General features: G+C 44.5%; 1 protein-coding gene across 3 annotated transcripts in view; it reads right to left on the bottom strand.

Moving 5' to 3' along the window:
- sh3rf1 (SH3 domain containing ring finger 1) overlaps positions 1-24577 on the bottom strand; it is a 74836-nt gene that overhangs the window by 37594 nt on the left and 12665 nt on the right. For 2 of the 3 annotated variants that reach the window (XM_024421827.1, XM_024421828.1), the window contains exons 3-4: positions 9834-9896; positions 63-338 (exon numbers count right to left, since the gene is read on the bottom strand). In XM_024421827.1, coding sequence (XP_024277595.1) covers positions 63-338; positions 9834-9896 — 339 coding nt within the window. The remainder of the gene's footprint in view (positions 1-62; positions 339-9833; positions 9897-24577) is intronic. The other variant, XM_024421830.1, reaches the window with a different exon arrangement.

Raw genomic sequence — 24577 nt, 5'->3', positions numbered from 1 at the left:
CAGCTTTAGCGACAATGTCCTATGTGGTAGGGCTGTAGCCTGTACAGTGGTCTAGAACTCACCTTAGTGAAGGGCAGACAGTCCTTGTCTGCCTCGTTGTCTTTCAGCTCAAAGTCGTAGAGGGCCTTGCACTGTGGCGGGGGCTGCGGAAGCGGCTTGATGATCTGAACAAAGTTGGTGGGGAAAAAGCCGTGGACTCCGCCCATCTCTCCATGGTACCAATTCTCATCCACCTGGCGTCGCAGGATGATAATGTCACCCTTATTGAACTTGAGGTCCCCAGGTTCCTTGCCATCGTAGTTGTACAGGGCCTTGGCACAGGGCAGCTGGGGTACACCCTGTAAAGGGAGAGAAAGAGAGATGGAGTGTTCAAGCTGTGTCCAAAACATCAGGACTCATGCATAATTGAGCACCACTCAGAACCACATGAATTATTCAAAACCCAGAGAAGTGTAATTGTGGACCAGAGCCATTAGGGACAAGAGCACAGTGAGGGTTGGAGTGATGGTCCATATGGGCCACACGAGGGAATCAGGAATAAACCACCCAATAAACCACCCTGACCTGGGTAGAGCTACACTTTCAGACAGACCCCATCACCCTCACTCACAGCCAGCATTTCACTCATTGTAATCTTCTTCCACCAAGTCAGTGTGTGCCTCAGTCACCACTCTCACTGACATTCATTCTCTTGCTTTTTAACTGAGAAAGAGACCCAAACGATGTACCGAAAATAATCTTGGCCCAAAACAGACAACAGTTACTATGGAAACCAAAGGAAGAAAAGTGTGAAGGACAACTTGTTATGGGAACAGGCAGATACAAGAGAAAAGTAAAATGCATTCCCAAAACAAGGAGTAAACTAAATGTGCATCAATAGCTTGGTTTCCATCCAATTGGCAACAGATTTTAATGTGAATATTCTAAAAATGAATTAAGCGAGAAACCTCAAAAGTAGGTTCAAAGTGCACTACATCATCACACACAGCTTTTTATCTGCAATAAGTGAATTTGATGGTAACACATCTCTGGTGGAATGCACATTTACAATCAGATGTGTTTCCATCAAATTGACTTGTTGAAGCGAAAAGGCTGTGCGTGATGACGTAGGGCAAATAAAATTTACTTTTGCGGTTAAATTCCCATGTACCGAATAAAAATACAAGTTAAATGGGTTTCCATCGCATTTTCAACTGTACTAATGGTTTTGGTCACAAAAAATGTTGCGTTACATAGTGAATGTGCCCACTCTGGTCTTGACAAGTGCACTCTAGGCTACAGCTGGCAGATACAATGCAGGTATAGGCTACTACAAAATGAGAATATTATGGACAAAAGAGCAAGATTTTTATTTGTCGAACGGCAGTCAAGCATTAATCATGTCACCAGAATAAGACCCTCAATATTGATTGGAAAGGAGCATCAAGCTCATCACCGTGCACTTTCACCACCCTGTGAAGCTCATACCTTATTTCATCTGTACCATAATAAACTGCATGCTTTCCCAAGGCGTAGTGGGAGGAACACACACCATGTCATCGTGACTCCAAGTGTACTTCGATTATGATGGTTACTATGTCAATATTTGGGCATAAAAGCTTTTCCACTGCCATTTATTACATAATTCAATTTTAGACAAAAAGATCCCACCTTGTCTAGCGTATTTTGTTTTGTCAACATTTGGAAAGTTTACTGACAAATTTTCTGTTTCCATCAGGCCTGTCATGACATTTCTATCCGACATGTAAACTCAGCAAAAAAAGAAACGTCTTTCAGCAAACTTAACATGTGTAAATATTTGTATGAACATAAGTTCCACAGACAAACTGAACAAGTTCCACAGACATGTGACTAACAGAAATGGAATAATATGTCCCTGAAGAAATGGGGGGGGTCAACATCAAAAAGTAACAGTCAGTATCTGGTGTGGCCACCAGCTGCATTAAGTACTGCAGTGCATCTCCTCTTCATGGCACCAGATTTTCCAGTTCTTGTTGTGAGATGTTACCCCACTCTCCGACCAAGGCACCTGCAAGTCCTCAGACATTTCTGGGGGGAACGGCCCTAGCCCTCACCCTCCGATCCAACAGGTCCCAGACGTGCTGAATGGAATTGAGATCCAGGCTCTTCGCTGTCCATGGCAGAACACTGACATTCCTGTCTTGCAGGAAATCATACACAGAACGAGCAGTATGGCTGGTGGCATTGTCATGCTGGAGGGTCATGTCAGGATGAGCCTACAGGAAGGGTACCACATGAGGCAGGAGGACGTCTTCCCTGTAACGTACAGCATTGAGATTACCTGCAATGACAACAAGCTCAGTCCGTTGATGCTGTGACACACTGCCCCAGACCATGACGAGGCCTCCACCTCCAAATCAATCCCGCTCCAGAGTACAGGCCTCGTTGTAATGCTCATTATTTTGACAATAAACACAAATCCGACCATCCCCCCCAGGTGAGACAAACCCGCAACTCGTCAGTGAAGAGCACTTTTTGCCAGTCCTGTCTGGTCCAGCGACGGTGGGTTTGTGCCCATAGGAGACGTTGTTGCCGGTGATGTCTGGTGAGGACCTGCCTTACAACAGGCCTACAAGCCCTCAGTCCAGCCTCTCTCAGCCTATTGCGGATAGTTTGAGCACTGATGGAGGGATTGTGCGTTCCTGGTGTACTCGGGCAGTTGTTGTTGTTGCCATCCTGTACCTGTCCCGCAGGTGTGATGTTCGGATGTACCGATCCTGTGCAAGTATACACGTGGTCTGCCACTGCGAGGACGATCAGCTGTCCATCCTGTCTCCCTGTAGCGCCGTCTTATGAGTCTCACAGTACGGACATTGCAATTTATTGCCCTGGCCACATCTTCAGTCCTAATGCCTCCTTGCAGCATGCCGAAGGCACGTTCACACAGACGAGCAGCGACCCTGGGCATATTTCTTTTGGTGTTTTTCCAGAGTCAGTAGAAAGGCCTCTTTAGTGTCCTAAGTTTTCATAACTGTGACCTTAATTGCCTACCTGTTAGTGTCTTAACGACCGTTCCACAGGTGCATGTTCATTAATTGGTCTCGACTTGCTAGTCTGGAGCCCTGAAAGGACCATTTAGGGGTGACAACCCAGAGGGGACGGGGAGGCTCAATGAACCACTTTCAAGATGGCTGTCCAAGAGGAGGGCACCTATCCAAAAAGCCTCAACCCCCTCACATCCCTCCCTCTACTCTATTAGAGGCATTTGGTAGTGCTCAAAATCACAAATACAACCGACAGCATCAATCTGAGCACTGACAGATGAAATAAACCAGATATTAGGGAGAAAGATAGTCAGAGGTAAAGAAATAAGGAAAAAGAGGGTCTGGGACAGAGCGAGAGCTCAGCGCGAGGCGGCAGAGAGAGCTCAGCGCGAGGCGGCAGAGAGAGCTCAGCGCGAGGCGGCAGAGAGAGCTCAGCGCGAGGCGGCAGAGAGAGCTCAGCGCGAGGCGGCAGAGAGAGCTCAGCGCGAGGCGGCAGAGAGAGCTCAGCGCGAGGCGGCAGAGAGAGCTCAGCGCGAGGCGGCAGAGAGAGCTCAGCGCGAGGCGGCAGAGAGAGCTCAGCGCTAGGCGGCCGAGAGAGCTCAGCGCGAGGCGGCCGAGAGAGCTCAGCGCTAGGCGGCCGAGAGAGCTCAGCGCTAGGCGGCAGAGAGAGTTCAGCGCTAGGCGGCAGAGAGAGCGCGAGGCGGAAGCAGGTCTTTGAGTCAGCCTGGCCCTGTGCTGGCAGGGAGCAGTGTGATGCAAAAGCACATTAACAGCTCAGGTTTTGCAGAAGAGGGAGAAGAGGGGGAGGAGATCCAAAAGCTGACCCCTCCTGTCTCAGCCTCCAGTATTTATGCCGCAGCAGTTTGTGTCAGGGGGCTAGGGTCAGTCTGTTATATCTGGAGTATTTCTCCTGTCTTATCCGGTGTCCTGTGTGAATTTAATTCTCTCGCTCTCTCTGAGGACCTGAGCCCTAGGACCATGCCTCAGGACTACCTGGCCTGATGACTCCTTGCTGTCCCCAGTCCACCTGGCCGTGCTGCTGCTCCAGTTTCAACTGTTCTGCCTGCGGCTATGGAACCCTGACCTGTTCACCGGACGTGCTACCTGTCCCAGACCTGCTGTTTTCAACTCTCTAGAGACAGTAGGAGCGGTAGAGATCCTCTCAATGGTCGGCTGTGAAAAGCCAACTGACATTTACTCCTGAGGTGCTGACCTGTGGCACCCTCGACAACCACTGATTATTATTATTTGACCATGCTGGTCATTTATGAACATCTTGGCCATGTTCTGTTATAATCTCTACCCGGCACAGCCAGAAGAGGACTAGCCACACCTCATAGCATGGTTCCTCTCTAGGTTTCTTCCTAGGTTCTGGCCTTTCTAGGGAGTTTTTCCTGGCCACCGTGCTTATACACCTGCATTGCTTGCTGTTTGGGGTTCTCGGCTGGGTTTCTGTACAGCACTTTGAGATATCAGCTGATGTAAGAAGTGCTTTTTAAATACATTTGATTTGAAAAGCAGGACTGATATGAACATTTGTACAATTGGACTACAATTCAGGTAGCCTCATTTTCATGACATGGCTGTTTGTTCAACAATGGTCCAAATGCAGTGCTCTAGACACGGCACTACAGAACCAAAACTACACTCAGTGAATTGACTAATCTCCTCACAAGCCCATTGCTCTGCAGTCCAGGAGTGTTTTCCCCTACATACCCCTCTTCTGGCCTCACACAAGAGGGGCTGTCAGCAGATTTACATTTCCCTGTTTCACCCAGCTTAACAGAGGGAGAGAGAGAGAGAGTAGAGAAAGAGAAATGGTGGGGGGGTTGTAAAGGAGGGGGTTGTAGAGGGAGTGGGCTTCTGAATGGAAGTGTTGGTCTGTATGAATGAGATGGAAAAAGGAGGGAGGGAGAAGGGGGGTGGGTGTTTCCGGTTTGCAACCATGGAAACTATGCAGATGTGTCTGAACTGGACCAACATGCATGAGTCGAATCCAGGCTGCAGTCCAGTCCAAACACCTCGAGGTCAGCTCCCCACCCCACAGTTTCCAGCAAGCCAATATTCTACTGAGTTTAGCACAGAAAACATGGTAATTAACTACAATGACCATAATCCGTTGTGTTTCTTTTACACCTGCTACATAAAAGAGAGAGATAGAGCAGTTGCTTCACAAGGTATCTCTACCTGAAAATACCTGGTCTAAGTGATTGATAGTTGGTATTCAGGAGTCATAAAGTATGCCTTATTTACTCTGAAGAACTAATAACATTTTGTTTGTCAGACAGCAGCAGCTCTAGAGATGATAATGGCCAGGAATTAAATAGTCATCAAATAAAGTAAATGTAATACAAAAAACTGAAATATTGTATTAAATGTGAATAAATTATGGTTAATAAGTGATAAGCAGTAATAGCCAGTCACTACCATCATGGGACTTTTGTTTTATTCTGTGTTGTTACAGCATCCAACTCACATAATGCAAAGTGCATTTCATGTTAAAGAAAATAAGCACTAATCGCTCAGCACTATTGGGTTCTCAATGTACCAGTCTCTGCCAGTGCCTGCTTGTTTATAAGAGAGAGTATCCTCCATCCAACCCCACACAAATGGTACAATCCAGCTTGTCTGCTCCTGTGCCAGTGTTTTTATGGCTTTTCCCCTTATCCAGAGAGCGAGGCAGACAGAACAGACTGCATTAAGGGACATCTTCCCTTCTTGCCACAGATCAGCCTCTCCACTCGCCCTTGTGCTTGGGACAATAAAAGGCCACTCTAAATTGTTTCGTTTTGTCACAACACAACGCCACAAATGTCTCAAGTGTTGAGGGAGCATGCTCCGCCTTATCTCAGTTCACTGGTCACGATGGCAACGCCGATCCGTAGCACGTGCTCCAGCAGGTGTATCTCACTGATCATCCCTAAAGCCAACACCTCATTCGGCCGCCTTTCGTTCCAGTTCTCTGCTGGCTGTGACTGGAACGAATTGCAAAAATCGCTGAAGTTGGAGACTTTTATCTCCCTCACCAACTTCAAACATCAGCTATCTGAGCAGCTAACCGATCGCTGCAGCTGTACATAGTCTATCGGTAAATAGCCCACCCATTTTTACCTACCTCATCCCCATACTGTTTTTATTTATTTACTTTTCTGCTCTTTTGCACACCAATATCTCTACCTGTACATAACCATCTGATCATTTATCACTCCAGTGTTAATCTGCAAAATTGTAATTATTCGCCTACCTCATGCCTTTTGCACACAATGTATATAGACTCCCCTTTTTTTTCCTACTGTGTTATTGACTTGTTAATTGTTTACTCCATGTGTAACTCTGTGTTGTCTGTTCACACTGCTATGCTTTATCTTGGCAAATAGCAGTGTGAACAGCTAAATAAAGGTGAAATAAAAAATAAAAAAAATGTAAAAATGCAATAGGCATGCTGACCACAGGAATGTCCACCAGAGCTGTTGCCAGAGAATTTAATTCTCATTTCTCTACCATAAGCCAGCTCCAACGTCAATTTAGAGAATTTGGCGGTACGTCCAACCGGCCTCACAACCTCAGAGCACGTGTAACCACGCCAGCCAAGGGCCTCCACATCCTGCTTCTTCACCAGCGGGATTGTCTGAGACCAGCCACCCAGACAGCAGATGAAACAGAGTATTTCTGTCTGTAATAAAGCCCTTTTGTGGCAAAAACCTCATTCTGATTGGCTGGGCCTGGCTCCCCAGTGGGCAGGCCCCTGCCCAGGCATGTGAAATCCATAGATTACGGCATAATTAATTTCAATTGACTGACTTCCTTATATGAACTGTAACTCCGTAAAATTGTTGAAATTGTTGCACGTTCCGTTTATATTTTTGTTCAGTATAGATACTAAGGCTTTAATTACAGCTCTCTCCCTCCCTCCCTAGCACACATAAAACAGCTGCTCTGAAAGAAACGTTTAAATGGAAGTCATCATTCAGCGGCATAACTCCGTGTCAGACAGAGCACGTCTAATGAGAATCTGACTACAGGCCACAACTAATCACTTCTGTCCTGGTTATAGATTTAAGCACATGATTAGACAGTACACATCACAGACCCACAGTGTGTGCACTATGACTGAACAATACAAGTACACACATTTCCACATCATGCATGAGAAGCTGACTACACAACACACTATTATGATCCACAATGCACACCTACATGGGAATCTCAGCCGCTCTCTAATTTGTGTGCGTGCACAATAACAATAGTAACAGGCTGTGTGTTAGGCAATATTGCATGGCATCAGATGGTGTGTATAACCCTACCTTCATCAGAGATAATGCAATTAGACAGAAGTGGAGTGCTAAGGGGATTTGGCTGTAATAGTGTTTACTTAAGTTCCACAGCATCGGATCATAACAGAATTACAACACTGTTCGCTCTACAGCACCGCCAAATGTCAACAACCAGCGAGCAAACAGATAACACAAATACACAACGCACACAGACACACAGCAAGGCAGACAGGGTAAGCTTAGGTCACATCCTGTGGACTAGACTAACCCTAACCATATCCTAGCCACCAGTGACGACAGCAGCACTAGAACACACACAAATAAACTGCCATTTTAACTGAGCAATCGTAGGTTATGAACCTGCCATCTGGCATGATTTATATGTACAGTAATAGATTATGAAGAGAATGTCTGCTGCTCATCCACACAGCTACTCTACCCAGTAAGAGCAAGCCTACTGTTTGGAGCTGTCATAGATGGCCATTGGAGTCTATAGGCAGGCCTTGGCCAAGAAATCTCCAGTCTGGAAGATTGAGGATGACAGTAGGGTGGTTCTTCTTCCAGACAGCATGTCTTCATTTCCAGACAGGCCTCCTGTCTCTCCCCCCTGGGCTAGGGCTCCCATATGAAGACCCCTAGAGACAGGCAGGCGGCTGACCGTACAGCCACTGGGGGGAAGTCTGTATCTGCCCCCCCAACCCCAGAGACATCACAGACATTCCTGGAGAGGGAACATTCTGTCTTCATCAACATGTCAGTGTGTACTGCTCAGACTCCCCTAGTGTTGAGAAAGCACATTGTGGAAGTGACACATTGTGGAAGTGTGGAATTCGAGGGGCAGGAGCAATCTTGTTTTCATTAGAGTGCCATTACTTTAAATTGGTTCCTAATGGTCTCGTTTATGACCACTTGGAGACAACAGCCTTCCCTGTTCCCTCCCTGCACACACAATCCTGGGGGCTTCGGACTGTGTGCCTGTCATATGCAGGGACAGGACTAGGGACAGTCAAGGAAAGAATTAACTAGTTTGAAGAGAGGAGGTGGTATGATGTATAGGTTGATTTGAACCAGACTCAGTCAGGACACATGGAGACAGAGGAAATGAGGATCAGGAGAGAGGTTGAGTGACATGTTACAGGGTGATTTTCACCCAGAAATATACTTACTACTCCTGCCTGAGTCCTCTAAAGGTTATCGGAGTCCTGAGAAAAGTTGTTGGCTCAGGAATTCAGACTGAGCCGAATCTACATCAAACTGGTCTGTTCATTGAGCTAGAGAGAGCAGCTACCTAGCGTCATTGCTCCTCCTCCTGCCCACCTGCCACCCTCTCGTATGGAACCAACACTGAGACAAAGGCTAACTTCCAACTACTGGTTTCTAAGGCAACCCGTCTCTGCATGCCTTTTTTGGGACTGTTTATGGGTCTATTGACAATGTACTGAATCTTGTGAAAGAGTCATTCAAAGTCAGCGGGGCCAGTGCTGAAGTCAGAGTGGTAAAAGCAACATTATAAACTGGGTGTTTAAACCCTGAATGCTGATTGGCTGACAGCTGTGGTATATCAGACATTATACAAAGGGTATGACAAAACATACATTTTTACTGCTCTAATTAGATTGGTAACCAGTTTATACTAGCAATAAGGCATCAGGGGTTTGTGGTATATGGCCAATATACCACAGCTAAGGACTGTATCTAGCCACTGAGGAGTTTTCAAATAAACACTTAGTTTAGCTTCCTTTGTGTTCCTGTTGGAAGTCTTCAAGTCTTCACTACTTACAGTGAGAGAGGAGGCAGACAGACAGGCAGACGTGTGGAGGCCAGACGGAGCTCTGGCTCACACATGAACTTCTCACTAGTCCTCTCAGGCAATTCTACTACTGGCTCTGTGTATTATTGGCACTGTAGATCTTCCTGTTCCTCCTCCTATCCCTACATCAGGTCACTATAGGGCTTCCTCATCCAGACTAATACACATACCAAGAGGCATTGCTTCCCCTCCTCTGAGTGCCAGTTATAAAACACACACCTCAGGCGTAAGCACTCGTTGACGCCAACAAATTCTCCCTTTACGGCCTGTCCACTGGCCCTGGGCTGCAGTGTGGGGGCTCTTGGGAATTGCAGTCATTGGCTATGATCAAAGTGGCCTCTCCTGGAGTGTGGACACAGAGGGCCCATGAGGGAGCCATGTGTAGGGCTAAACCAGGAACTAGGCTAAATTCAGAATTCACTTTAAGAGAGAGGGGGAAAATCTATAAAAACATTCAACACATGGAAGTACAACTAAGACATTGCTGAGGCAGGAGCTATTAGTAAGCTACAGATTAGTCATAAAAAAGACACCAGTTTGCCAGGAAAGGGGTCTGGGTTTATGAAAGACTTATGGCAACAGCGCACTCAGCCATATGGTTTTCATAAAGCTGGGAGTGGCTGGGAGTTTGTGTGTGTAATGAAGGTGCCATTTTACGTGAGCATGTGTGTGCAATGCATGTGTGCAGACTCACTGTGAGTATGTGTGTGCATGTGTGTGTGCGTGCGCGCGTCTAGCCTTTACCTGGCTGATTGGCCCCGTTCCAGCGTTGAAGGCTGGTTCTGGGTGGCCCGGGATCACACAGACCTGAAAGCACAGAACCCTCCATCTCTGTGCCATTTCATACACTGACTAGGCTTTAAGACTGTCTCACACAGGAAAGAGCCCACTCACATTACACTGAGGAGAGAGGGGGAGAGAAGAAGCATGACCAAAAGACAGATGGACTAGAGGAAGATGGAGAGAGACGAGGAATAGAGGGAGCGAGAGAGAGGAACACAGTGAGATAGGAGTGTCAATGTGATGCTGTTTGATGGGACTGACAGAACCTCCATGCCAACATGAGCCAGAAAGACAGAAACGTGTAGAGACAGGGTGGCCCAGCAGACCCTTCCAGCCAGGACTAATCTAATGCAGCAGTAACAGCTGGGAAAGATAGGACAAACAACCAGAAATCTGTTCCCTTCACCTTGCCTGCAGTGGTGCAAGAGAGAGCGTGAAAGAGTGAGGGTACAATACAGGTTCTTTCACTAATCCACCACAGATATCTTTCACCGGGCCAGCTTGGCCACGCAGAGACCATGCAGAGACCGCTGTCATTTCTCTCTCCTCCCACTCTCCTCTTCTCCCAGTCCATCTTGCTCTGGCTGAGGGGGAGGCATGTTAAATGGGATGAGTCGTGCTGCTCCAGACTGAAGGAGAAACGACTGGGGTCATGAGTGTTTGGTGATGGGCTGAGAGAGATGAAGAGCGGAGCAGGCTATTAGTCCAGCCCTGAGAAGCTCCATACATCCATGTTTTCCACTCCTCTCTCGCCAGTTCCCTTCTCCCTCTCCACAGGGCTCTTTTCTGCTCAGCCTCCCTCTTTTGCCCTCTCCCACAGAGGTCAGCCCATTGGTCCACTTTGTAACCACAGAGGTCAGAGGGATGTCAGTGGGTGTTTAATATCATGTTTTCCATCCAAGAGTTTACTGCCTATTCAGATACAAGAGAGAAAATAGGAATCTCCCAATCTAGAATGAGCGGAGAGAGGCTTTAGCATAAATAGGGACTAGGATGAATACCGGGGGATTACTACAAATGTCACAGTTATCCGTCTATCGAGTGCGGCTTGGATAGAGCTGAATACTAAGCGCCTCTTCAGATCTCTCCACTCCCCTCCACTGCCGGCTCTTAGAAGGGAGCGATATGTCGGCAGGCTTTTGTTCTAGTCAGCCAGCCAGCCATTCAGACTGAGGCAGAGCCAGCTGTTCCTTTCCTGCTGGGTCAGACTGGACTGATTTAGCCCTGTGTCGGGTAGTGGCACAGAGAGGGTTAATGGTTTAAAGATTGGATCACTTGCCAGGCAGACAGGAGCTCCCCAGATCCTGAATTCGCAGTATTTAGACTAGAGACACACCAACATAGTTCAAATTCACTCCAGGCAATTTCTCTTCCTTCTTCCAATTACAGGGCTGTCAGTTGGCACTGATGGGCCATGACCAATGAACATTGTTTGGACTTTAGGTCATGGGTTGGCCCTGGTGGTTTCAGACCAGTGGCCTGTAAGCCGGAGTTTGACCTCTTGGGTCTCAGACAAGTGGGCATCAGACTTTGGGGGCAGAAAGGAAACAGTGGGCAGCTGAATGGTTGTTTGCATTGGCTGGTATTTGGACACCTCTACAGTGGACAAACAAAGCCAGCGTATTGACGCAGTCGTGAAAAAGGGCCAGTTCACAAATGCTGCATCTGTTCCCCCTCTCAAAGACCATCACAGCTATGTCCATCATTCTGTGAGAAAGAGTGTGTGTGTGTCCATCCATGCAATTCAGTATGGGAGTGTGTGTGTCTTGTTTGCAGTGTTCTCCCCCAAACACCCACAGCTCATACCTAACGTCTAACTGCTAGCTTTTCTTCTCCACTGATGAATGCTGGCAGAGAGCTGGAGTCACGGAGCCAGAGACAACTGACAGGCTGTTCAGGAGCTCAGCATAGACAGACCGCTTTACTTTACACTTGTTTTCCTCCAGAGTCGATTGGCTTTGGCAGACCTGTCCACCAGCTTATGCAGCCCCCTTACTAGACCTGGCCCCAGTCTGTCCAGTCTACCAAGACTGAGTCTCCTGAAGTCTTAAATCTTGAAGTATGGGAAACAACAAACTGTTGTTTTTGTGGGTAAATATGTGTAGAGGGCTGGGTTGGTCCAGGCTGGCCTGAGCCTCTGTAGAGCAGCCAGCCCTCCCATTATCAGCTTATCAGACTGAAGGCGTCAGGCCAGAAAAACAACAGCCAAGCAGGGAGGGAAGGGCTCCTGTTCTGTTGAGGCCCACACCACAACACTCCCTGGTTGCTGATCAGCCCCCCGCTAATGACATTATGGTCTGGCTGGCGCTGAGAAGGGACTAGGAGGGGCTGCGTGTTTCTGGCTCCAGAAATCATGAGGCAAAAAGACACAGTAGGAGCTAATGAGGTACCCACCCTGCCATTACCAGCAGCTCAGAGCCCAGCTCACATACATACCACACACAATATCAATACACCTGGACTGTGACACCTGGCTGAGATTGTAACCATGCAATCAGTGCAGTGTTAACGAGTAGAGACATGGGTCTCCCTGCATATGTGTGGGACAGGGTTCCCGTTACCCAGTAATGGTTTGCTTTTGACCAATAAATAAAATTGCTGTCGGCCAATTGTTCTGGAGAAAAAGAAAAGAAGTCACATTTCAAAATAAAGTTTTTTAGCCTATTAATTTATGCCAATACCAGTAGATGTAATTCCATTTGAATTAGTGATGCACCAATATGACATTTTGGCCAATACCGATATTTTTCGTGCCCAAAAAAAACATAACCGATATTACAATTTTTGCAGCCTTTTAATCATTCTAGTACAGTTAAATAGTTAACACAGACAGACGCAGCGGTCTAAGGCAGTGTTAACAATCAAAACCTATTTCACTTGCTGTGCCGTTTCGTCGTTCAGTTGTTTCATTCCCAACCAGGATTTTGTCAAGCAGTGATGTTTCAGCTCTGTCTGTCTGTGGTCTCTCTTCCTCGGTGCGCACTGTCACTATGTTTTTCCATCTTGTCCAGCTGTGTATGTAACATTTCACGTGAACACTGTTTGTCTGCGACGAAGTAGCGGTCATTGTACCTAGCATCGAGTATGGTGGCGACACAGTAAAGAGAGAATACCACCGAATATCTTGTTCACAGCTTGTGTCAGCAGTTTTGTTGAGCAGGTGTTTCAATGTCATGACAGAAGGTAGAACGTCTGCTGCAGGCGCAGTTGATGAGCTTATTTCTCGAGTCTGTTGTTTGAATGGAGCTAGCTAGTGTGTTCATGTTTCCAACATGTTCTCAAATGCCATTGAAATGTCAGCAGCGGTATGACAATCAGCACATTCATGAGCATGAAATAAGACTTTCCCCAGTACGAAATCCTGGTCAACCCACTGTGCTGTCAGACTCAGCATGCTCATGGGGCTGATATCGCTGGTCCAAATTTCAGTCGTGAAACTAATAGCAGTGACGCTATTACTGTGTAACTGTGGTAGGGTAACATCTGAACATTTGAAAGTGCGCTAACGTTGGTGTGTACCAGTGCTCATCCAGACGCAAAAGCCAACATCAGCCACGACAGAGAACGGTTGATAGTCAAGGGCAATGGATTCCATTATCTTGGCTTTAATGGATTTCGCCTTTGAGTTGTCTTGCTGACATTTTCTTACTCTTTCAAATGACTGCTCGACTTGTTGACTGCTCGATCCACACAGCAGACATTGTGGGCTAGGTTAGGAATGTTGTGTTGCACAAAATTTTACGGGACGTCATTACTTCATGCACCCATGTTATAAAAGGTATGCACGTCAGTGTTCACATCAGTTTTGCACATCAGCATTAACCTCTTGGTGACAGGGGGGCAGTATTGAGTAGCTTGGATGAATAAGGTGCCCAGAGTAAACAGCCTGCTACTCTGTCCCAGATGCTAATATATGCATATTATTAGTAGTATTGGATAGAAAACACTGAAGTTTCTGAAACTGTTTGAATGATGTCTGTGAGTATAACAGAACTCATATGGCAGGCAAAAACCTGAGACAAATCCAACTATGAAGTGGGAAATCTGAGGTTTGTAGTTTCATTTAAGTGATTGCCTATCCAATATGCTGTGTCTATGGGGCCAGATTGCACTTCCCAAGGCTTCCAGCAGATGTCAACAGTCTTTAGAAAGTTGTTTGAGGCTTCTATTGTGGCAGGGTGTCAAATAAGACCTGTTTCAAAAAGTGGACTAGGCTGAGGCCAATCAGTTGTTTACTGCGCGGTCACGCCGTTCCTTCTTTTTCCTCTGGAATGAATACGCTATTGTCCGGTTGGAATATTATTGAAGATTTATTATAAAAGGACCCTAAGGATTGATTGTAAACATCGTTTGACATGTTTCTACAAACTAATGGAACTCTTGACTTTGTCTGGATTTTGCGCTCGCGCATTGTGCCTTTGGAATAGTGAACTAAACGTGCGAACAAAACGGAGGTATTTGGACATGAATATGGACGTAATCAAACAAAACAAACATTTCTTGTGGAAGTGGGAGTCCTTTGAGTGCATTCCGACAAAGATCAGCAAAGGTAAGTGAAGATTTATAATGCAATTTATGACTTTTGTTGACTCCACAATTTGGCTGGTAACTCTATGGCTTGCTTTTGTGGCTGAACCCGTTTTCAGATGGAATATTGTGCTTTTGCCGTAAAGCTTTTTTTAAAATCTGACACAGCGTTTGCATTAAGAACAAGTTTCTTTAATTCTATGTAAAACATGTATCTTTCAAAGTTTATGATGAGTATTTCTGTTATTTGATGTGGCTCTCTGCAATTTCTCCGGATGTTTTGGAGGCATTTCTGAACATGGCGCCAATGTAAACTGAGGTTTTTGGATATAAATATGAACTTGATTGAACAAAACATACATGCATTGTGTACCATTGAGTCCTGGGAGTGTCATCTGATGAAGATCGTCAAAGGTTAGTGAATAATTTTATCTATATTTCTGCTTTTTGTGACACCACTCTTTGGTTGGAAAATGGCTGAATGCTTTCTGTGACTAGTTGCTGACCTCACATTAGATATGTTCTGCTTTCGCCGAAAAGCCTTTTTGAAATCGGACACTGTGGTTGGATTAACGAGAAGTGCATCTTTAAAATGGTGTAAAATACTTGTATGGTGGAGGAATTTTAATTATGAGATTTCTGTTTTGAATTTGGCGCCCTGCAATTTCACTGGCTGTTGGCGTGGTGGGACGCTAGCGTCCCGAACGATCCCAGAGAGGTTAAACTAGACATCAAGCAGATGTCGGCCAATTCCAATATCTTCACAGATATATCGTGTATCCCTAATTTGAATAGTCATGCTTATCGGTCTATAGGTTAATTAGCATAATTAAATTGGCACGTGTACAGTATATTCGTTATGCATCTTATTTATCACACGTACTGTACAGCATACAGAAAGCCTTTGACCGGAAAATCTGTCAGCGTGAGATCAGCTGCTACAGCATCTCAAACAGAAAATGCATAGGCAACAGAACGCAGGCTTTATCGGCGCGTCACACACCACTTTGCAATGAGCAGAAGGCAGTATTGCATTAAAAAAACTATCGTTTGAAACGTCAAAGTTTCTCTTTACATATGAGGCAGGTCTTACCTTCCTTCCAAGTATCCTAGACAAATCAGGCCATATGCAAAGGCAATCATTTTAAATAAAACTTTATTTAGATTTCCAGTAGCCAAAGGCACAATCCTATTCATATTAGCAACACATGCTAGTTGTTGCATATTACAACTTCTCTAGTTCAGCATTTCTAACGGATACTTTCATCTCTGTCACATGAAACCGCTCACATGTGCAGTGTGCAACGTAATGTGAAGAAATAATCGTTTATCAACATTTTAAGCAAAAATATTTTGATTTGTCATTGCTTTTTAAATGTTTAAGTAGCCTAGGCCTACCCGTTGTATGAATTTGGGATCCATCATCCCACAACTGTCCCAGAGTATGTTTGGAATAGGCTATTTCTTTCTTGACAAGCTGACAAATAGAATAGGTCAACTTTCTAGTATGGGGGATAGTAGATTGATTTTGTTGTTCGTTACGCATATTGTTTGCTGAAGAAAAGTAAATGTGGACTGTTTAGTCTATTGGCCCTGCCCGGGGGTATCGTCGGACGGGGCCACAGTGTCTCCCGACCTCTCCCGTCTCAGCCTCCAGTATTTATGCTGCAGTAGTTTGTGTCAGGGGGCTAGGGTCAGTCTGTTATATCTGGAGTATTTCTCCTGTCTTATCCGGTGTCCTGTGTGAATTTAAGTATGCTCTCTAATTCTATCTTTCTCTCTCGGAGGAGGAGGACCTGGACGTGCTACCTGTACCAGATCTTCTGTTTTCAACTCTCTAGAGACAACAGGAGCGGTAGAGATACTATCAATGATCGGCTATGAAAAGCCAACTGACATTTACTCCTGAGGTGCTGACCTGCTGCACCCTCGACAACCACTGTGATTATTATTATTAGACCCTGCTGGTCATCTTGATGCGGGCGATTCCCTGATCCACCTCTACGCAGACGACACCATTCTATATACTTTCGGCCCGTCATTGGACACTGTGCTATCTAACCTCCAAACAAGCTTCAATGCCATACAGCACTCCTTCCGTGGCCTCCAACTGCTCTTAAACTCTAGTAAAACCAAATGCATGCTTTTCAACCGATCGCTGCCTGCACCCGCATGCCCGACTAGCATCACCACCCTGGATGGTTCCGACCTTGAATATGTGGACATCTATAAGTACCTAGGTGTCTGGCTAGACTGCAAACTCTCCTTCCAGACTCATATCAAACATCTCCAATCGAAAATCAAATCAAGAGTCGGCTTTCTATTCCGCAACAAAGCCTCCTTCACTCACGCCGCCAAGCTTACCCTAGTAAAACTGACTATCCTACCGATCCTCGACTTCGGCGATGTCATCTACAATATGGCTTCCAACACTCTACTCAGCAAACTGGATGCAGTCTATCACAGTGCCATCCGTTTTGTCACTAAAGCACCTTATACCACCCACCACTGCGACCTGTATGCTCTAGTCAGCTGGCCCTCGTTACATATTCGTCGCCAGACCCACTGGCTCCAGGTCATCTACAAGTCCATGCTAGGTAAAGCTCCGCCTTATCTCAGTTCACTGGTCACGATGGCAACACCCATCCGTAGCACGCGCTCCAGCAGGTGTATCTCACTGATCATCCCTAAAGCCAACACCTCATTTGGCCGCCTTTCGTTCCAGTACTCTGCTGCCTGTGACTGGAACGAATTGCAAAAATCGCTGAAGTTGGAGACTTTTATCTCCCTCACCAACTTCAAACATCAGCTATCTGAGCAGCTAACCGATCGCTGCAGCTGTACATAGTCTATTGGTAAATAGCCCACCCATTTTCACCTACCTCATCCCCATACTGTTTTTATTTATTTACTTTTCTGCTCTTTTGCACACCAATATCTCTACCTGTACATGACCATCTGATCATTTATCACTCCAGTGTTAATCTGCAAAATTGTAATTATTCGCCTACCTCCTCATGCCTTTTGCACACATTGTATATAGACTCCCCCCTTTGTTTTCTACTGTGTTATTGACTTGTTAATTGTTTATTCCATGTGTAACTCTGTGTTGTCTGCTCACACTGCTATGCTTTATCTTGGCCAGGTCGCAGTTGCAAATGAGAACTTGTTCTCAACTAGCCTACCTGGTTAAATAAAGGTGAAATAAAAAAATAAATCTATCAACATTTGGTTTCTGTACAGCACTTTGAGATATCAGCTGATGTAAGAAGGGCTTTATAAATATTTTTGATTGATTGACTTCAAAAAGTGTGCATCAGAATTCAGTAAGAATGACACACGTCATTGCATCAAAATGAATTACCATCATCTAAATGTGATTCTTAGCACCGTAGGTGGACGCCATAATCAGGTTACACACCCAATGCATATGGGTCTGGGAAATTTCTCAAAATGTCCGGTAAATGAAAATGCTGCTGGTAGAATGTCTGGTGCAACATTTTCCTAATGGAAACTCTGGTGTGGGTCATGCAAGACTTGAATTTACCAGACATCCATATGCACTGGGTGCGTAACGTATTTAGGCTTCCACCCACGGTGCTCAAAATCACATTTACATTATTGTCATTCATTTAAAACAATAGAAATTTACCTGTAAAGTTGTAATAAAAGTAAGTAGAACGATGTTCTTAAACAACATAACAGGTTTTATTGAAAAGCAAAACATTGCCCGTTGAGTCTTCATCCCCGCTATAAATCATAACTGAATATAATTTAACAAAGAAAAAATTGCAGAGAAGAACAAACCTGCAGAGTAATAAAACAATTTCAAAATATATTTGTATAATATAATTTGCTAACAACCTGTACTATAGGCTATTTGTATGAAGATGTATTAATAAATAACAACAACACAGCTGTTTTCAAATACAATCTAGGCCTCTAACTGAAACTAGGCCTAATAAAAAAAAAACATGGCTGTCTACGAACACCAGGGCCAGCGGGTCATGGCTAGAAGGGATCCAAATTTTGTCAAATTAACGTCAGATTTTACTTTCGTAGCAGGTTAGGAGAACTAGGTTAAGGTTAGGAAAAGGGTTAGCTAAAATGCAAATAAATTCAACTTTTTACAATAATTTGACAAAAGCTGGATCCCTTCTAGCCATGAACAGGCCGGCCTGCCCGACTCCCCATTCCTTCTGCGATTCAGCACCACAGCAGTGGAAAGAGGACACACTCGGCAGCCACAAAAATTAAAGAACTGTAAAACTGCTGTTGGACAATCAAATTCGATATGTAAATAAACAAAATTTGTTAAGGCTGGATCATTGAAAGCTTATTTTACAAAGCTCCTGTGAAACGAGACCCGCACCATGCATGTACTGTATGAAAGCACAAAGCTCAAATTCTCCTTTTACAGTTCTACTGGATGATGTTAAATGGTATGTTTATTGTAATTTGAACTATCGTGGGGTCGTGACTCGTGTCATGTGTGATATACAATGGGGCAAAAAAGTATTTAGTCAGCCACCAATTGTGCAAGTTCTCCCACTTAAAAAGATGAGGCCTGTAATTTTCATCATAGGTACACTTCAACTACTGACAGACAAAATGGAGAAAAAAAATCCAGAAAAATCACATTGTAGGATTTTTAATGAATTTATTTGCAAATTATGGTGGAAAATAAGTATTTGGTCACCTACAAACAAGCAAGATTTCTGGCTCTCACAGACCTGTAACTTATTCATTAAGAGGCACCTCTGTCCTCCACTCGTTACCTGTATTAATGGCACCTGTTTGAACTTGTTATCAGTATAAAGACACCTGTCCACAACCTCAAACAGTCACACTCCAAACTCCACTATGGCCAAGACCAAAGAGCTGTCAAAGGACACCAGAAACAAAATTGTAGACCTGCACCAGGCTGGGAAGACAATCTGCAATAGGTAAGCAGCTTGGTTTGAAGAAATCAACTGTGGGAGCAATTATTAGGAAATGGAAGACATACAAGACCACTGATATTCTCCCTCGATCTAGGGCTCCACGCAAGATCTCACCCCGTGGGGTTAAAATGATGACAAGAACGGTGAGCAAAAGTCCCAGAACCACACGGGGGGACCTAGTGAATGACCTCCAGAGAGCTGGGACCAACGTAACAAAGCCTACCATCAGTAACACACTACGCCGCCAGGGACTCAAATCCTGCAGTGCCAGACGTGTTCCCCTGCTTAAGCCAGTACATGTCCAGGCCCGTCTGAAGTTTGCTAGAGAGCATTTGGATGATCCAGAAGAAGATTGGGAGAATATCATATGGTCAGATGAAACCAAAATATAACTTTTTGGTAAAAACTCAACTCATCGTGTTTGGAAGACAAAGAATGCTGAGTTGCATCCAAAGAACACCATACCTACTGTGAAGCATGGGGGTGGAAACATCATGCTTTGGGGCTGTTTTTCTGCAAAGGGACCAGGACGACTGATCCGTGTTAAGGAAAGAATGAATGGGGTCATGTATCGTGAGATTTTGAGTGAAAACCTCCTTCCATCAGCAAGGGCATTGAAGATGAAACGTGGCTGGGTCTTTCAGCATGACAATGATCCCAAACACACCGCCCGGGCAACGAAGGAGTGGCTTCGTAAGAAGCATTTCAAGGTCCTGGAGTCACCTAGCCAGTCTCCAGATCTCAACCCCATAGAAAATCTTTGGAGGGAGTTGAAAGTCCGTGTTGCCCAGCAACAGCCCCAAAACATCACTGCTCTAGAGGAGATCTGCATGGAGGAATGGGCCAAAATACCAGCAACAGTGTGTGAAAACCTTGTGAAGACTTACAGAAAACATTTGACCTCTGTTATATACCTTTTGTTGGCAATGACAAAGTATTGAGATAAACTTTTGTTATTGACCAAATACTTATTTTCTACCATAATTTGTAAATAAATTCATTAAAAATCCTACAATGTGAATTTCTGGATTTTTTTTTCTCATTTTGTCTGTCATAGTTGAAGTGTACCTATGATGAAAATTACAGGCCTCTCATTTTTTTAAGTGGGAGAACTTGCACAATTGGTGGCTGACTAAATACTTTTTTGCCCCACTGTATGTGGCTTATTGATAACGGTTTCCTACTGTAGGCAGATGGCTGCCTAGTGATTTCAACATTGTAACTCTCCGATGTGAATAGTTAGTAACAATTTTCCGTTTCCAAGTCCCACTGAATAAGCGAGACTGAAATGCACCAATTTGCGCATAACACACATCATTACTCTAATGTATATCAATCGTTCCAAATCTTTATACTATACATGGCAAGCATATGTTGAGGACCGAGCTTGACGAACACAATTAATTAGCCTCTAATTGACTTGATTTTACGGTGTACCCGTCGTGCCTGTTCAATGTGAGCCGCTGCTGTTTGGAAGTCATAACTTCCCAACTCTTGGAGCAGCTTCTGATGCGCAACAGCCTTCTTACTTTGTCCTCAGGAAGGAGCGATCTTGAGGCTGTCTTAACTCTGAGAAAGAATCCCATCTCGACAGGCACACTGGAAACAGGAATAAACAATCTTTGCCAATTTTGCCCAGCCTGGGTACAGTTAGCTGAAGACCCTTGAGTTTTAAAAAAATGGACACAGACACATACACAATACTGATTTCCAAGCAGCTTGGGGATTTATTGGCATATGAAGTATATTTGACTTTGAAGTTAGAGCAAATTTCCTGGTATGTCCATCAATGAATAAAAAACATTATTTTGCAATGGATTTTTATTTTTGGACAATTTGGCCGGTAACAATTTCATTTATTTAAAAAAAAATGGCCAAAAGCTGGCATTTACCGGCTAACGGAAACACTGTCGAGGATGTATACCAGTCTGAGTCACCAAAACAAGACACAGAACACTAAACATATCTCGTTAGCCCACCTGGGAGAATCGTGTGTGTGTGACATATTACTCAGGTGTGCCTAGGTTGATTCTCTCCGCCACCCTGACCAGTCAGAGTCGGCGTGTGTGTAAGAGAGCGAGCGCACGCTCGCATGTGTGTGTGTGAGGCAGAGAAACCAACAACTACTAGAGCCCCCTCTCATTCCTCAACAGCTCTCCTCTTCTATTCAAGCCAACTTCAATAATTAATCACACACTGTCAGGAGAGGCCCCAAGCATAGAAAGTAAGTGAGAACACTGGAGCTCTCTTTCACTGACTCCCTCATACCGAGTACGGACACACACACTTCATCTCTGTGGCTCTGTGGGAAACAGATGCGATATCAAATAATCATAGGACTGCAGACTGTAGTGGTATGTGCTGAGCAGCTGAGATATTGGAGTAGAACCAGTAGGAGCTGATCAAATGACTCAACAATTGGCTGATAAAGAGCAACAGAGAGAGATCGTCTGGTTTCCTCTCACAGGGTTCCCAATGCGATTCCTTATCTCCATCCTCAGAGCACTGGGACACTGACTGGTTGTGGCATCAACAACTATCACACAGGCCAAGGGTCAAAGCTCCACTGGGACCAGGATCAGACTGTTCCTATCAAGTCAAAACATACTACTGTGTGTTTGGTTTTACTATCCATGTGGGGACCAGAAGTCCTCACATGGATAGTAAAAAAAAAGGAAAAGTGTGGACCTTTTGCCAGTCCCCACAAGTAAAAAGGCTACTTAAAGCTTAGGGTTACAATTCAGGTTAGAATTAGAGCCCAATCAATGTTTTTCGGGGTCCAATAATTATTTTGAGGACAAAACTTACTAATACATCTGCTGATATATTGTTTTAGTGGGGAAATGAAAGTAATTTCCCCACACTGAATTGTCATAAATTGCCATCCAAAATAGCAATTGCACAATACCTATGCTTCAAAGGTAGATTTCACATTGTGACAATGACATGAGAAGTGTTCATATAAGCATGTGATTCCATTTTTACATTCTATTTATTGAATATTGGTGGAATTATCAGCCGATACCGATATAGCGGTAAAAGGTCCAAATAGGCTGATAATAATCAGTGAACCGATAAATATCGGTTGGGATCTTGTTAGAATTAGGGTTAGTGAAAATAGAATATTGAATGGGAATCCTTTTTTGGTCCCCACAAGGATTGAAATACAAACCTGTGTGTGTGACATGGTGCGGAGAAGAGACAGGTCAGAGACAGGTCAGAGGTTACACATCCCCACACATCTAGAGAGTATTCTTGTATATGACACGTTTCCCTTCTACAGCGTCAACCTGAAACTCAGCGCTCCCACCAGATCTGACCGAAGAGCGAGCAAAAAGGGAGTGGGTAGAAGAAGTGTGGCTGTCTTCCTGCCTATCGATCCTTTTCAGAGGATGGACCATGCATCTGTATCAAAATCCTCAGAGGTGGGAACGCACACACACACACACACCTCTTCCACTGTGGAAGTAATGGGCCAGAGGTCAAACTGAAAACTTAACTCCCACCAAACCATGAATCAGCCCTGGGGATAGGTAATGGACACTTAACATGCCAGCCAGCCAATGGACCATGGTCAACCAATCACAGGCCACCAATCACAACACAGGGTCAGAGGTCAAGCGGGATAGGGATTATGATCAACCCAAGGCTGAATAACCAGATGCCCTCTGTGGTGTGTGCTTGAGACACTTACTCCATGAGTTTCTTAGTATCTAAATCAGGAAGTCTCTGTGGTTGGACCACACACACACACACACACACACACACACACATAGCCACTCTACAGAGCTGGTTGTTGGAAGAGTGCTTTGTTGGTCATCACAGGTGTGAGTGTCTCAACGCTTGGGCTGTAACGGTCTTGGAATTTGAGTTACCAGTAATTGGACAGGCCAATGTACACGGTTACTAACATAACCGTTTTGGAGGGGGGTGGGGGTCAAAAACAGGGAGGTAACAATTCACTATTAGGCCATTCAAATAAAGACATGCCTACCATGTCGCTTTTCTGCATATATATTTTTTTTCATTCAGATCCTGTTTCTACACACAAAACCATTCAAACAAAGTCCGATGGAGAAAGGGGGTGGGGGCAAAAACTGGACGGTAACAATTAATTAATTAATTCATTGGCTATTATTTATAAAAATGCATCAACAAATGAAGAAATGCCTGGTTGGAAAGGTTCTGTCACATTTTTGTACATTTCTACATTGTAGAATAATAGTTAAGACGTCAAAACTATGAAATAACATGGAATCATGATTTTTCTAATACTGTGAGGAATGTAAAAAAAAAAAAAAATGTAAAAAATATTTATTTTACTTACTGTGTGAGGTGAAGAAGAAAAAAACAGAACCCAGCTGGGCACTTTACAACATTTGACATGTGTGAGAAATAGGCCAAGTACTTTATGCATGCTCAGGTGCGCACACTCCATCAACATTAACAGGACAGAGAAACCAGACATGTTCATTGCTCACATGGAGCACCTAAACGGTATGAAATAAACCAAAACTTGTTTCTCACAAGTGTAGCAGGTTTTGAACTCTGCAAACGTTTCCACTCCGAGAATGAGAAGGGTAAATTACTGTAATTAATACATGCATTAACAGAAATGTATATAACCAAATGAAAGGGATTAAGTGTAAAGTGCCCGTTTTACAAACAGTAGGCTACCACATGGGCAGGGTAGCCTAGTGGTTAGAGTGTTGGACTAGTAACCGGAAGGTTGCAAGCTCAAACCCCGAGCTGACAAGGTACAAATCTGTCGTTCTGCCCCTGAACGGGCAGTTAACCCACTGTTCCTAGGCCGTCATTGAAAATAGGAATTTGTTCTTAACTGACTTGCCTAGTTAAATAAAGGTAAAATTAAAAAATTAAAATTCATACAAGTGCATTGTGGGCCGAAACTATATAGCCTAGGCTACTATTCTACTTTGTGGAAATAGGAAGGTGGCAATTTTTTGGGTCTCGCCCTAGGGACAGCATATCGGTTAGCACCGGGCCTGATCAGCATTGATTATTCTATAAGAAAAAAAAAGATTCTGTATCAAATTATACCATGCCAGATTGGAGGATTGGCCATTTGACACAGTATTAGAACAATATAGGCCTCAGAGCCAGAACAACCTTGTCGACTGCTGTTGAATAATTAATTAAGTCAGACACATCCAACATGTTTTAAATGAATACCGATTTACTTACTAGCAAGCAATGAAAATGTGCACTTTATAA

This window comes from Oncorhynchus tshawytscha, linkage group LG05 (genome assembly GCF_018296145.1).
Source record: "Oncorhynchus tshawytscha isolate Ot180627B linkage group LG05, Otsh_v2.0, whole genome shotgun sequence".
Classification (NCBI taxonomy): Eukaryota; Metazoa; Chordata; class Actinopteri; order Salmoniformes; family Salmonidae; genus Oncorhynchus; species Oncorhynchus tshawytscha.
This window is presented reverse-complemented; position numbering and strand designations above follow the sequence as displayed.